This window comes from Melopsittacus undulatus, chromosome Z (assembly GCF_012275295.1).
Source record: "Melopsittacus undulatus isolate bMelUnd1 chromosome Z, bMelUnd1.mat.Z, whole genome shotgun sequence".
In the NCBI taxonomy this organism is placed as follows: Eukaryota; Metazoa; Chordata; class Aves; order Psittaciformes; family Psittaculidae; genus Melopsittacus; species Melopsittacus undulatus.
The window spans coordinates 29,937,188-29,949,380 of NC_047557.1; the positions used below are offsets into that span (position 1 = coordinate 29,937,188).

At 39.1% G+C, this 12,193-nt stretch overlaps 1 protein-coding gene across 2 annotated transcripts in view; it reads left to right on the forward strand.

The window, feature by feature from the left end:
- The window catches only part of UHRF2 (ubiquitin like with PHD and ring finger domains 2), a 95,186-nt gene that overhangs the window by 11,573 nt on the left and 71,420 nt on the right, over positions 1-12,193 (forward strand). For both annotated transcript variants that reach the window (XM_005154996.3, XM_005154997.3), the window contains exon 2: positions 10,513-10,755. In XM_005154996.3, the coding sequence (XP_005155053.1) occupies positions 10,513-10,755 (243 nt within the window). The remainder of the gene's footprint in view (positions 1-10,512; positions 10,756-12,193) is intronic.

The following is a 12,193-nucleotide window of genomic DNA, read 5'->3' on the forward strand; positions in this document are numbered from 1 at the left end:
CAGGCATTGGCATAAATATGTCCTGGCATAAGTTGCCCTGTCGATCTGGACTCCCAGCTGTGGCATGCTACCCCATGGCTCATGTCTAGCGAGCTTGGTGTTATCTGTTTCAAACCTAGCTTAAAGCCCTCTCTATGGGCCCTGCTAGCTCCTGGGCTAGAATCCTTTTCCTTCTTTGGTACAGGTGTACCTCATCTGCTACCAGCAAGCCTGGTGCTGTATGGACTAGTGCATGGTCAAAACCCCAAAACTTTTGATGCTGACACCAGTCATGGAGCAAAGAAGTAATGAGATTCTTCTGATGTAAGCATTGTCATTGATTGCTACTGGCAGGAGATAAGAGAAAACTGTTTGGTCTCCTGAATCAGCCACCTGAAGGCTCTGAAGTCCTTGAGTCTGCTCAGGCTTCTTGAAGAGATTTCCTTGTTGCCCACCTGAAAGACTAATGAAGGATAGTAGTTGCCAAGCTGTACCAGATGGTCAAGTCCCTTACCTTGGCCTCAGGGAAGCAGCAGACTTCCCTGTGAAAAATTGATGTCATGTAATTCTTCATCATACTACATTAATTAAAGAGCTCTTCTGCATTATTATATTTTTTTTCATCTTTATTGCTGTATGTGGGTACTGCTGTGGTTCTTGGAAAAGAAAACCTCAGAAGATGCTCAAAGGCACACTTCTGTAAGTGATTACAGCAGAATTGATTGTCAAGCAGAAATGCTGGATTAAGGTGATCCAGAAACTTTACCTTCTTAGATCACACTTCCAGATAAAACCAGTAAGTAATGTGTTCTTACAAGAACGATTATATGCCTTTTTTTTTTTTTTTTTGGTGAGGTCTCTGCACACACTTTATAACCCAGAATGAGCTGTACTTCTGCAGAGACCTGTAGACAAGTTAATGTGATAGTAATTGGTGAGTTACTTGTTAGGCATATTTTATTTCCAAACCAGTGTAGTATCATACTGCACTCTACGTGATCGTTCATGCTCATGTAAGTGCGGTTATCTTTTAAAGTCATTTGTATCTTGTTGTAACGAGACAGATCTTCTAACTAGTAATAGTAGGTAGGTATCAATTCCAGTGTTGCATTGCTACAGCTATTGTTGTACAGTACTGTGTTGTGTTGCTCTTAACCTTGAAGTATTTAAACAGCCTTTTCTAGAATTATTTTGAAATTAGATCGTCTCTATAGCATGTGATCTGTGAAAATATAGTTGAAAGATGTACTCTGTTTTTCTACTTACGGATATTAGTATAGTGAAAGAGTGCTAGATACAGTAAATCTAGCCACTCTTCAGTATCACTTCATTCAGAATATGCTAATGAAGTCTTAATGGCTTTTGAAGCATGCCAGTCATTAAGAAGAAAAACTGAAAGTGAAATCTACTGCCAAGGAAACAAATGCTTTTTTTTTTTTTGACAGTAGGATGAGAAGGCTGACAAAATTTCACAAATGAAATTGCCTATTCAGTTATTTTTGCTTTAGTACATGTTCTAATCACCCATTTAAGAAATCATAACTGACTTGGATGAGATACAGCTTGATTATCTGATACTTGCCTGATTACTTTGTTTCTGGTTTGCATGTATAAACTTGTGAATGAAAAGTGTCCTTAAATGCTTAGTGAACAATTAAGCATGTAATGTTTCAGTCTTTCCTTTAAATACATTGTCCAGGCAAATGTATTCTCAGAGAATCTTATTAGTATCTTTGTGTAGGAGAATGTTATAAAATTGTATACATACTGAAACTGGTAACTGTTGTTAGGAGTAAGCGTACCATAAAGCTGTCTTGGGGATTGATCTGAATGTATTTTCACAGGTTGCTAGACTCTTTTTGATGAAATATTCTACTTCTCTGGGTTCAATACTTAGTTTCTATTTGGTGTTTGGATTTTTTTTTTTTTTTGTGTTGTAATTTTGGGTAAGAAATACTGTGTTCCAGAATGGATTTAAAATGCTAGTTGTCTGTACAAAGGAGGGTATTAAACTTTTTATCCTACTGCTTCTTAATATCCTGACATAACGGTAGGTCCTGAATTTTCTGCATCTGATGCTGCTTTAATAATATACTTCCAAAAGTCATGTTCCTGTCCCTGGCTAACTTGGAACTGATTAGGAGATACTACTCTATCTGGAGGGACAGGTACACTATAAAGTGTTGTGGTGCATTACTGTTTAGTTACTCTAGTATGTGAGGTTATAGACTTACTGGTGAAGATCCCATTGCTATATTAACATCAGAATAGTGTCAGCAATTCAAGAAACAACATTTTACAGTTCTTCTCTTGTGGAATGGAGTTCTTTAAGCACTCATTGCTTTACAGCTTTGTAATTCCAACAATTCCATTTGTCGATGTGGTAATGTTGGGCCTAGGTATTCTTGCAGATACATGCATTAGTTCTTGTAAGTCAAATAGCATATGAACTTGATTTTACTAGTTGAGATTTTGTGTTTCTCTGCTTTGTTCCTGGAATCAGGCAGTATTACAAAGTCATTGACTTGGTCTAAATTGATATGGTTGCTAATATTCTGGGAATGTATTTTTTGCTCATGCTATAAACAGGTGTTCTTTCTTGTCACTGCCAAACACTATATCCTGCCTCGTTTGAAGTGTGTTTAAGATTATTATTTTTCCTCTGTAACTGCAATTTCAGACTTAAGTGTGACGTCACTAGTTACAGAATAGTCTGTAGTCAAAAAATATTCCTGTGAAGAATTATGATTATTAAAACAAAGGAAAAAACTTTATGACCACTTGGACAGAGAAGAGAATGCTAATTCTTTATAAATTAATACTGTAAAGTAGACAGCTTTGTGATCACCAGTTTATTCTGCTGACCACTTAGTTCATATTCATCAAAACTGACTTTTTGATTCCTATGCAGGAATAGGTAGTATGTGCATGGTGAAGGATCTGTGCATAGTATGTGCATTATTCGAGATGGCCTCTTCTCACACAAGGCTTAACCTACCTATTTCTTGCTTACTGAGTGTGTTAAATATAACTACTGGTGGACAGATTACTTTCAAGTGTGGGCTTTTTTAATGAATTTTTTTTACTTGCCTGTTTTTCATGTGAATAGGGAGGATTCAGTTGTCAATCAAATATATAACTTATGCTGTAGTCATAACTGACATAGATCACAAGAACTAGACATAGGACATGTTTTAGTTGTTAACATTGGTTACCTTGTTGCCGCGGCCAGGTGGAGGGGAGAAAACACCGATACGATGTAGGTTCACAAAATGCTCCGTTTATTGATTACAAGGCTGCTCTTAATATACTGTCTTACACGCGATCACGCATTACTTGATTGGCTGCTTCACTTTGCCCACGAGGGGTACACGCTCCACTTTACCTCTCCTGATTGGTTTCACACCTTCGCTTCAGCTTAGCGTTACATCATGCTTCTGGCATCTTGTTATTGCGTTCCTGTTTTGCTGATCTTGACGCTTCTTCTTTTAGCCTGGGGTCAGAGGTTCACTTTCTCACAGCTTGCTGTAAGCCTGTTCAAGCGCCCATGCTCGACCCCCAATATCTCCCCCTCTTTTTTCAAATAAAGCTTTCGTCATCTGCTGCACGCGTTGCATAGTACATTGTAACAAACAAGGTCCAAAAAACAAAATTAACAACATAATTGTTATTGGTCCGCTAAACATCATGATTAAACTCCTTAGCCAACTACTTATTCCTAACGATTTTAACCAAGAGTCTATAGGATTTGTTTCTACAGTAAGTTCTTTCATATTTTCTTTAAGTTCAAACAATTTCTTGTGAATAGATTCAGAATGATCAGAAAGATTCTTAGAACACATGCCCAGAAGCATTCTAATGCAAAGGGGATGTGAAGCAGCTGCAGAAGTAAACTGTACAGTGTTAACAGTGAAGGAGTTACACTCCCCCTTTTTTTTTTTTTTTTTTTTTTTTTTTTTGATCAGACAGAAAGCCATTTATTGCAAAGCATTAACTCCTTATATACTATTGCTTACACCTACATATACTTACATACTATATACATACATACATATACTTATATACTATTGCACACACCTACAGCAATTTGGCATATCATGATTGGATACTTGTCTTGAAGACCCTTAGTGACTAACATATAATTGGTTAAGCACAGGTGTGAGAACTTGACCTTGAACACTTGCCAACAGTCCACAGTTCTCATAACTCAGTGAATTACAGCTTCTTCTTATCTTGCTTGCTTAGGCTTCCTCGGGCCCCTCATGGCCTTGCTGTATCCCTCGGAGTTATTCAGAGCTCATGTACCAAATATTCATTCTCCTGTGAGAACACTGTCTTCACATCTCCCCCTTTTTAGTTTTACTAGAAGTTTTTTACAATTTGGTTTGTCTGCTCTGTCACTGCTTGACTTGTGTAACATAACAACCCACTACTCTAGGCAGCATTATTTCAGTAAGATTAGTCTGATTTGAAGTCACTTGAAGTCACCTTTATAACATGTGGCATACCAGTGAATCCTACACACCATACAACAGGTTGGACTAATGGGGATTTAACAGATATGCTCAGTATACTTGTCCATTACCCACGGTCACAAATAATAGAACAGATATTACAAAGATTTTACACAGATTTCTATCATTGCTGTTTCTTTATGTTGTTCTGCGGCTTTATACTTTTCGCTGGCAGTCAGTATGGTCCTGTTGATAGCTGTACACAGCTGGGCCTACCCTTTTTCTCCTGTATGGCTCTCTGATAACAGTGGAGGCCATCCCTCACATCAAGGTCTGGCATGGCATGTGTCTCCACCGCTCTACACCTGCTGGGTTGCAGCCAACAGTGGAGCTAAAGGTTCTTCTTGGTGGCAGACACAGAGGCCAACCCAGTCTTGCCCTTGACTGTGGTAGCAGGCATTTGGTCAATCTCAGTCCCTGAACATTGTTGTCAATGCAGAGTTTCACCTGCTTAACCCAGTAACAAGTCACTACTACAGCAAAGCACACACAGATTTACATTAGCAGAATAACTATTGCAGAGTGCAGCAGCATGCTGAAGATGCTGATGACAGCGAGGGACTAACCAAAGAAATTTCTTACAGTGGAGTTCTCCCACCCCCTTAATTTGTTCCATTACCTGCTTTGTAACAGTACCATCATATTAGAATATTTCTAGCTTTTACCTTAGCATTTTCTAGCAGCTGCTGCAAATTTGCATGCTCTAACATCTCTTTTACAAGTGACAAATCCATACAATACAAGGTATAGTTTCTTACTAGCAACTGGCTAGTAAATACAGGTGGTTTTATATAAAAAATCACAACCTCTAATAATAGCTACTTTACAAGCATGCATATTCAAGCTGTTAATTTTCAGTTGCCCTCAAGTGATTTTTTTTTTTTTTTTTTTTTTGGATTACACATGCATATTGTCTGGAAAACAAGCTTGAAGCAATATACATCAAAACTACAGTCATTAATAACAGCTAGAATGTGTTATCATTACCCCTTTTTTTATTTTTTTCTATTTTTTTCTATTTTTTTCTTTTTTTTCTATTTTTTTTTGTTTTGTTTTGTTTTTTTTTTTAAAGTCGCTCACCCTGCTTTGCACAGCTAAAACCACCGGCCTATCGGCAACTGCACTTTTGCATTAACCTTTTCTTGCCCGAAAGGTTAAACTGCTACCTGTTAAAACAACAAAAAATATAGAGAACACTGCCCTCATTACACTCATTACAAACATACACAGACACGCATGGGATCCCACAAGCACACTCCACACAACTACAATATTTGAAACACAAAATCCAGGCAATCATTGCTCCGACTGCACAGTCCCACATACAGAACGTGGCACAAGGACCCTGTAAAGACTATAGGAAACCAGCTCCGAGAAGCATCATCACAGTGTGGGGTGGCAGGCTCAACCTTAGCGGGCGTCCCCGCAGAGGCTCTGCCTCCCTCACATCGCATGAGGCTTGGGCTTTTATACTGACCAAAATGCACACTTGTTCCGACACAGGTGGCCAGCCTATGTTGGAAGAAGTTGCCAGCAATACCTCTAAAGGTTTCCAAGGGTCGATAGAAACATGGACATACTTATATTTACCAACTTCTAGTACATGAGTATCACAGAGAGACTGTATCAAAGGAGTTGTATACGGGGTCCCAACTCCACGGTCTGACACATTCTGCCCGTTACCCCTGATAAGAGCATACAGGAGACTTTCCCACTGCGGGTTTTGAACCAGCATATACACCACAAGGAAACCGTGCAATACATCTGCATCCCCCACCCATCTCACTTCTCCCTTTACAGCTACGCATTTATCGTGAGGATATGGGGGATATAAATCAGGCTTCTTTTCCGGATGAATAGGCTCCAGGTCAAGAGCACCATCCAGGTCAGCATCGGCATTATCAGGCATCTCAGGAGCAGCAACAGCAAACTGATGAACGTGCACAGGCTCCTTCTCGGGGTCAATAGGGCTCAGGTTGAAAGGATCATCTTCATCCTCATCTTCAGTCTTCACAACCATGGCAGCAACCAGCGGAGGTTTGGGGGGGAGGGCGGGGGTGGGAGGGGGGGGGCACGCTGGTCTCCATGACTAACAAACTTTTCACAGCATCATTGCCTTTCGTGGCTGCATTCCACAGCTTAACTCCTTTCACAGCTTCATTGCCTTTCGTGGCTGCATTCCACAGCTTAACTCCTGCCGCATTCCACAGCTTAACTCCTGCCCCATTCCACAAGGACATCTCAAATCCGGTAGACTCATAAATCTCTGGGTAACATGTCTTCGACCATTTCAACATTAACTTTAGGTCTGTCTCTTTAAGGGTTGCTCCGTTCACCTTAGGAAGGACTGAAAACAGCCATAAATCAGGGGCTTCTTCCTTGGTAATTTTCTCCCAAGTCTCGAGATTAAAAGCTTCACCGACTCCCACAATTCTTCCCCTATCTTACGCCATTGATCTTTGGAGAATAACTGTCCCGTATTTTCTAACAACCCCCTTCGTCGGCACCAAAATAAAAAGTCCACAACTTCCTGTCGGGGTATCGAGTACCCTGTTTTCTTCGCTACGCATAGCACTCCTTCTATCGTAGCCTTTTCTATCGCTGATACAGCGAAACCCATCCCGAACCAGACCGCAGTCTGCCTGACTCACCGGTCAGCCGTGGCCACGTAATTTGAGCTCCTTTCCTGCCTCTCTCGGGCAGCCTGCCTCTCTCGGGCAGCCAGGATCTCCACCTTCTCTCGTCTGCAGTCTCTCTCTCTCCTGGTATCACGTCGGGGTCACCAGAATGCCGCGGCCAGGTGGAGGGGAGAAAACACCGATACGATGTAGGTTCACAAAATGCTCCGTTTATTGATTACAAGGCTGCTCTTAATATACTGTCTTACACGCGATCACGCATTACTTGATTGGCTGCTTCACTTTGCCCACGAGGGGTACACGCTCCACTTTACCTCTCCTGATTGGTTTCACACCTTCGCTTCAGCTTAGCGTTACATCATGCTTCTGGCATCTTGTTATTGCGTTCCTGTTTTGCTGATCTTGACGCTTCTTCTTTTAGCCTGGGGTCAGAGGTTCACTTTCTCACAGCTTGCTGTAAGCCTGTTCAAGCACCCATGCTCGACCCCCAACACCTTGTGGTGGTAGATCATTCAGGCTGTTCAGATTTAGGTTGTCACTGAATTGGCTTTTAACTTTATGCAGCAGTACCTCAAAGTATTTTTCTATCAGCCTGCACATAGCATGTCCTTAGAGAAGGGGAACAATGACAACATTGTGCTCAACTGTCTGTTACCTACACACCTTCAGTCTGCCAGGAGAAGAGCTATCCTTTCTCTCTGCTGCATTATCTTGCAGATTTCCTCATGCCATACTAATTTCTTCATACCAGTCCTCTAGAAGATTCTAGAAACTCTGCACAGGAACCTCTGCTACAAGTTGTCCATTTGGAACATAAAAATGGAACAGAAGTTGTCTTCAATAATACCCAATTTGTTCATTGTTTCAGAAGTGGTGTGTTTTGCAAATGTAATGCTGATTGATTGGTTGATTGATTGATTTAAAAAAACAACACGTTTTGTAGCAGAGAAATCACTTGGTGGGGAATTGAATCCTCAAAGTGGGTCTGGAGCTGAGCTCAGAAGCAGTAGCAGCTTCAGAAATGTGGATCTCCCCTCTTGCCTACCCCTGCCCATGTATTGTTGTAAGGTGATTATTTGTTTTTGGACTTTATCTGTAATTTGAATCTAAGAATAGCTGTTTTAAAACTTCTTTAATAAACTGAACACCAAAAATATGAGGAGACTGTGGTGTGAAAAGCCCCCAGATCTGGATTGTCACAGGGCTGCAAAAACACTTCTGTCCCCCGTGTTAGAGAGCTGTCAAAAGCATAGGAATGTACCATACAGCAGATGGGAAAGGAAACTTAAACTTACTTAAGTAGCTTGATACTCACTATGAAGCCCTAGCCTAAATCTATGAGGCAGTGTAGGTCGTCACCTGTAGAATAACAGTTGGTGGAGACTTGTGTTCATTTAATTGTTAATAGCATCAAAATCTTCTGTATGGTTTTATCTTCTGTGAGTAGAACTGGTTTGAAAACAGCTGAACAAAAGTAATTTCTGCAGCTGTAGACCAGGCAGCTGGGTCAGCTTCAACTGTCTGACACAAACTATGTGTACTCCTGCTTTCTACATCCCTGCTGTGGGTGTAATTGTGGGTATATTGTTGTATAGAGCAAATTTTTTATTTTTTTTTAAGCACAAATCTTAAATTAATAGAAGAGGATCTGATTCATTTCTTGAGTTATCAATTTACGTCCATATCCATCCTCTGCCTTTTAGAGTTGTTTTGAGTAAGCAGAGGGGATGAGGGAAGAAATGTACATTCTGCTTCTAACTTGAGGTCATTTGCATGTTCCAGAAAAGTGTATTAGTGGGAAGCTGGAGAACTCCTTATTTATTTCTTCTGTTCCTTCCTGCTCCCTACTTTTTCTTGTTGTATTGATACTGCCCATAAGCTTATGAAAACAGATCTGTTTGAAAAGATTCCTGGAACAGTGATGTTGAAAACAGCACCTATTCTGGAAAAAGATCAGGCAATTTTTGGATGCAGAAGTAGTTTGGAAATCGGTGGGAGATTTTTAGTCATGCATGTTTTTCTCCTACTGCAACGTGAAATAAAATGTAACTAAACAAATTTTAGCTTTAATATCCCCAAGCAATTTATTGCACTAAGTAAATGTAATCTCTGCTTCAGTGATGCTGTAGGTGTGTAAGAGTGTTAACTGCGCAAAGCAGCAGTGGTCACTACTCCCTGTGTTTCTTCTTTCCTAGCAGCACAGCATGTTGTTATATTTGGTGTTTCTCAGCTTAATTGTAGGTAAGTGAGATCATTAGGTAAAATAAAGATAGTAACAGGTATCTTAAAGCTGTGCAGACTGGTACCCAAAATAATGTTTAGGAGCTGTGTGTTATATATGATTAAAGAGTCTGCTTCTATTTATATTCTTGTGTTCTGCAGGATCTGATTGCATCTGGAATATAGCAGAGCCTGATGTACAAAGTGTGTTGAGGGAGTGCTACACAGTGCATGGTGCCTTGGTTTTAAGATAGCTTTTAATTTGACTAGCTAAAAGATTTACTTTCAGAGAATAATATTGTTTCGATTTTGGGGTAAATGGCTGAAGAATGGGGAACCTGGCTAAATCAGATACAAAAATGCCACTGGGTGCTTTCAATCTAGATTTCCTTTCATATACTGCCCAGTACATATTCTTGGAGTTGGTCCCTCTTGTACTTTGCATAGTACTTTCAGGTCTTCCAGTTTTTAAAGTAAATGCAATTTAGGTGTATGATGTGTTTTTTCTTTTTTGTTTTGTTTTGGGTTTTATTTGTTTGCTTGTGGTTTTTTGTTTTGTGGGGTGTTTTGGTTTGTTTTTGTTTGGGGTTTTGGGTTTTTTTTGTTGGGTTTTTTGAGGTTTTTTTTGTTTATATGTAGATGTTTTATTTAATAAGCAGTTTGCATTTAAGGAAGTACAAGACCTTCATAACAAAGTAAAAAAAAAGCCTTGCTTTTTGGAAAAGATTGAGAGAGCAAATTGTGAAATTATGTAACTGAAATGTGCACAACGCAGTGATTGTTAACTTAAAAATTTTCACCTCTATTTATAGTTACTGAGTATGTCATGTAAGCAGCAACATAGATCCTACCTGTTTTTTTATTAGAAAAACACTGTGTGCATTACCTTGCATTACCTTGGATGTTGATGTATGATTAAGAGGTACAAAGATACCTGTTTCTAATTTGAAGCCTTTGGGTGATTTTCAGTGGATGAAGTCATAGCTGCAGGAAACTGATGAGAGTTTGGTTTTGCATATACTCAAGACATGAGTTTTCATTTGCCTGAGATAGATGGCTTTCCTTTTCTTGTCTGTACAATTAATGTTTATAAAAGGGAGATTTGGAAACTTTCTATCCCTCAGGGTAGAATTTTACAAGTATAACTTTTCTTTTGGCAGCTAGAAGATGGACACACTTTGTTTGACTACAATGTTGGACTAAATGACATAGTTCAGCTTTTGATACGTTCTGAATCTGAAGCTCCTACCCCGGCTTCTGTGACACATCAGGATGGAGATGTCAATCCCTGTGCTGCTTCCAACTGCAAGAATAAAGTCAAAAAAACAAATAGTGGGTCACCCAGTCAGCCATCTACATCATCTCGCTCATTTCTCATTGATCCTGGCATTGGGTTATACAAGGTATGTACAAACTTTAAAATCTGGAAAGTTGCCTCACACTTGTGGGCTTAGTTTTATTGTTAAAAATATTTATTGTTTTATTATAAAAAGTATGCATTCTCATTGCTTGCTTTCATGATTTGACATAATTCTCAATTTAACGTAAGTCAGATTGACTTAATTTAAGCTAACTTTTGCAGTGTCATGAAAATGTTTCTCTGCCAGGTTCACTGGTGTTGCAGGTTTCAGGAGCATTCATAAACTCTGGTACACATTGTGTTCTCCAAAATGTGTTCTCCAAGATGCTGGAATTGCCTGTGTAACAGACACACTGTTTGTGGACAGAAGAAGCTGCTAATATAAAGTCTGTGGAAAAGTACAGCTTTTCTCCTACTCACTTTTTTCAAGCTTGCCAAATATTTGTTTAGATACTAATGTTTCAGTGCTGTATTAGAGCTAGGTAAACTGGAAATACACAATTTCTTTAAACTGTATGTGGTGTAATGATTTCTGTTGTAGTTTTTAGGAATCATGTATGTAATTGATTCTTAGGTTTGTACCTCATTGAAGTTCTTCATAGAATAGTTTGGGTTGGAAAGAACCGTAAAGGTCACTTAATTCCAACCCACTTGCCCTGGGCATGGATATTGTCATGTAGGATTACATCAGAGTAACAGGAATTTAATTTAAACAGAAGATTTAAACATATTTAAACAGAACAGTTTCCAGATTGCTAGCTCATTAGAAATTTAGTAGGATGTGTTTATATATATTTATAGAGAATGGTAGCATTTTACGTCATGTTTGGGTGCACCTTTCAGTTAAGAAATATCCGTAACATTAGTTCTTTTTCTGGAAAATGTTCAAAATTGCAGAGAGGGAAAAGGAGCTTGAGGCTAAAGCACATAAACAAGTTAATTTCACTTAGAGCAATGCTGTTGATCAAATCTGTCATCCTGATGGGAAGCTGTCTGGGTTTCATGTAGACTGTTACTGTTTCAGGTATTGAGGACAAGTGGTAAGTGACTTTAGGTTCCTGTAGCATTCTGTGCAGTGAGTTTTATTCATTTTCTGAGGAATCCGGGAATCAAAATACCAGTATCTTGAATATGTAGATATAGTCTTGTGAGTTTCCTTTTTCTGCATCTTGGTTTATTAGTGGGAAAAATTCCCCAGTTTTTAATTTCTTATGCTTAGAATTAATGAGTGTAAAAGTTAATACAAGAAGGATGAGGGGGAATACTAGAGAGATGGAAGGCCACAAAAGATCAGTTGATCTAAGGAAAATATTATTAAAATGTAGATTTTCAAGAATGCAAAAAATTATGTCAGGTAGTTTCTTAGCTGTTTCAGGATTAAAACAGAAAATAAGGCAGGGAGTGGTGATATTGGTAAACATAGTTAAGAAAACCTATTCTGTTAAGTCAGTTGGAATTTTTTGTGATCTCTGATTCGAGGG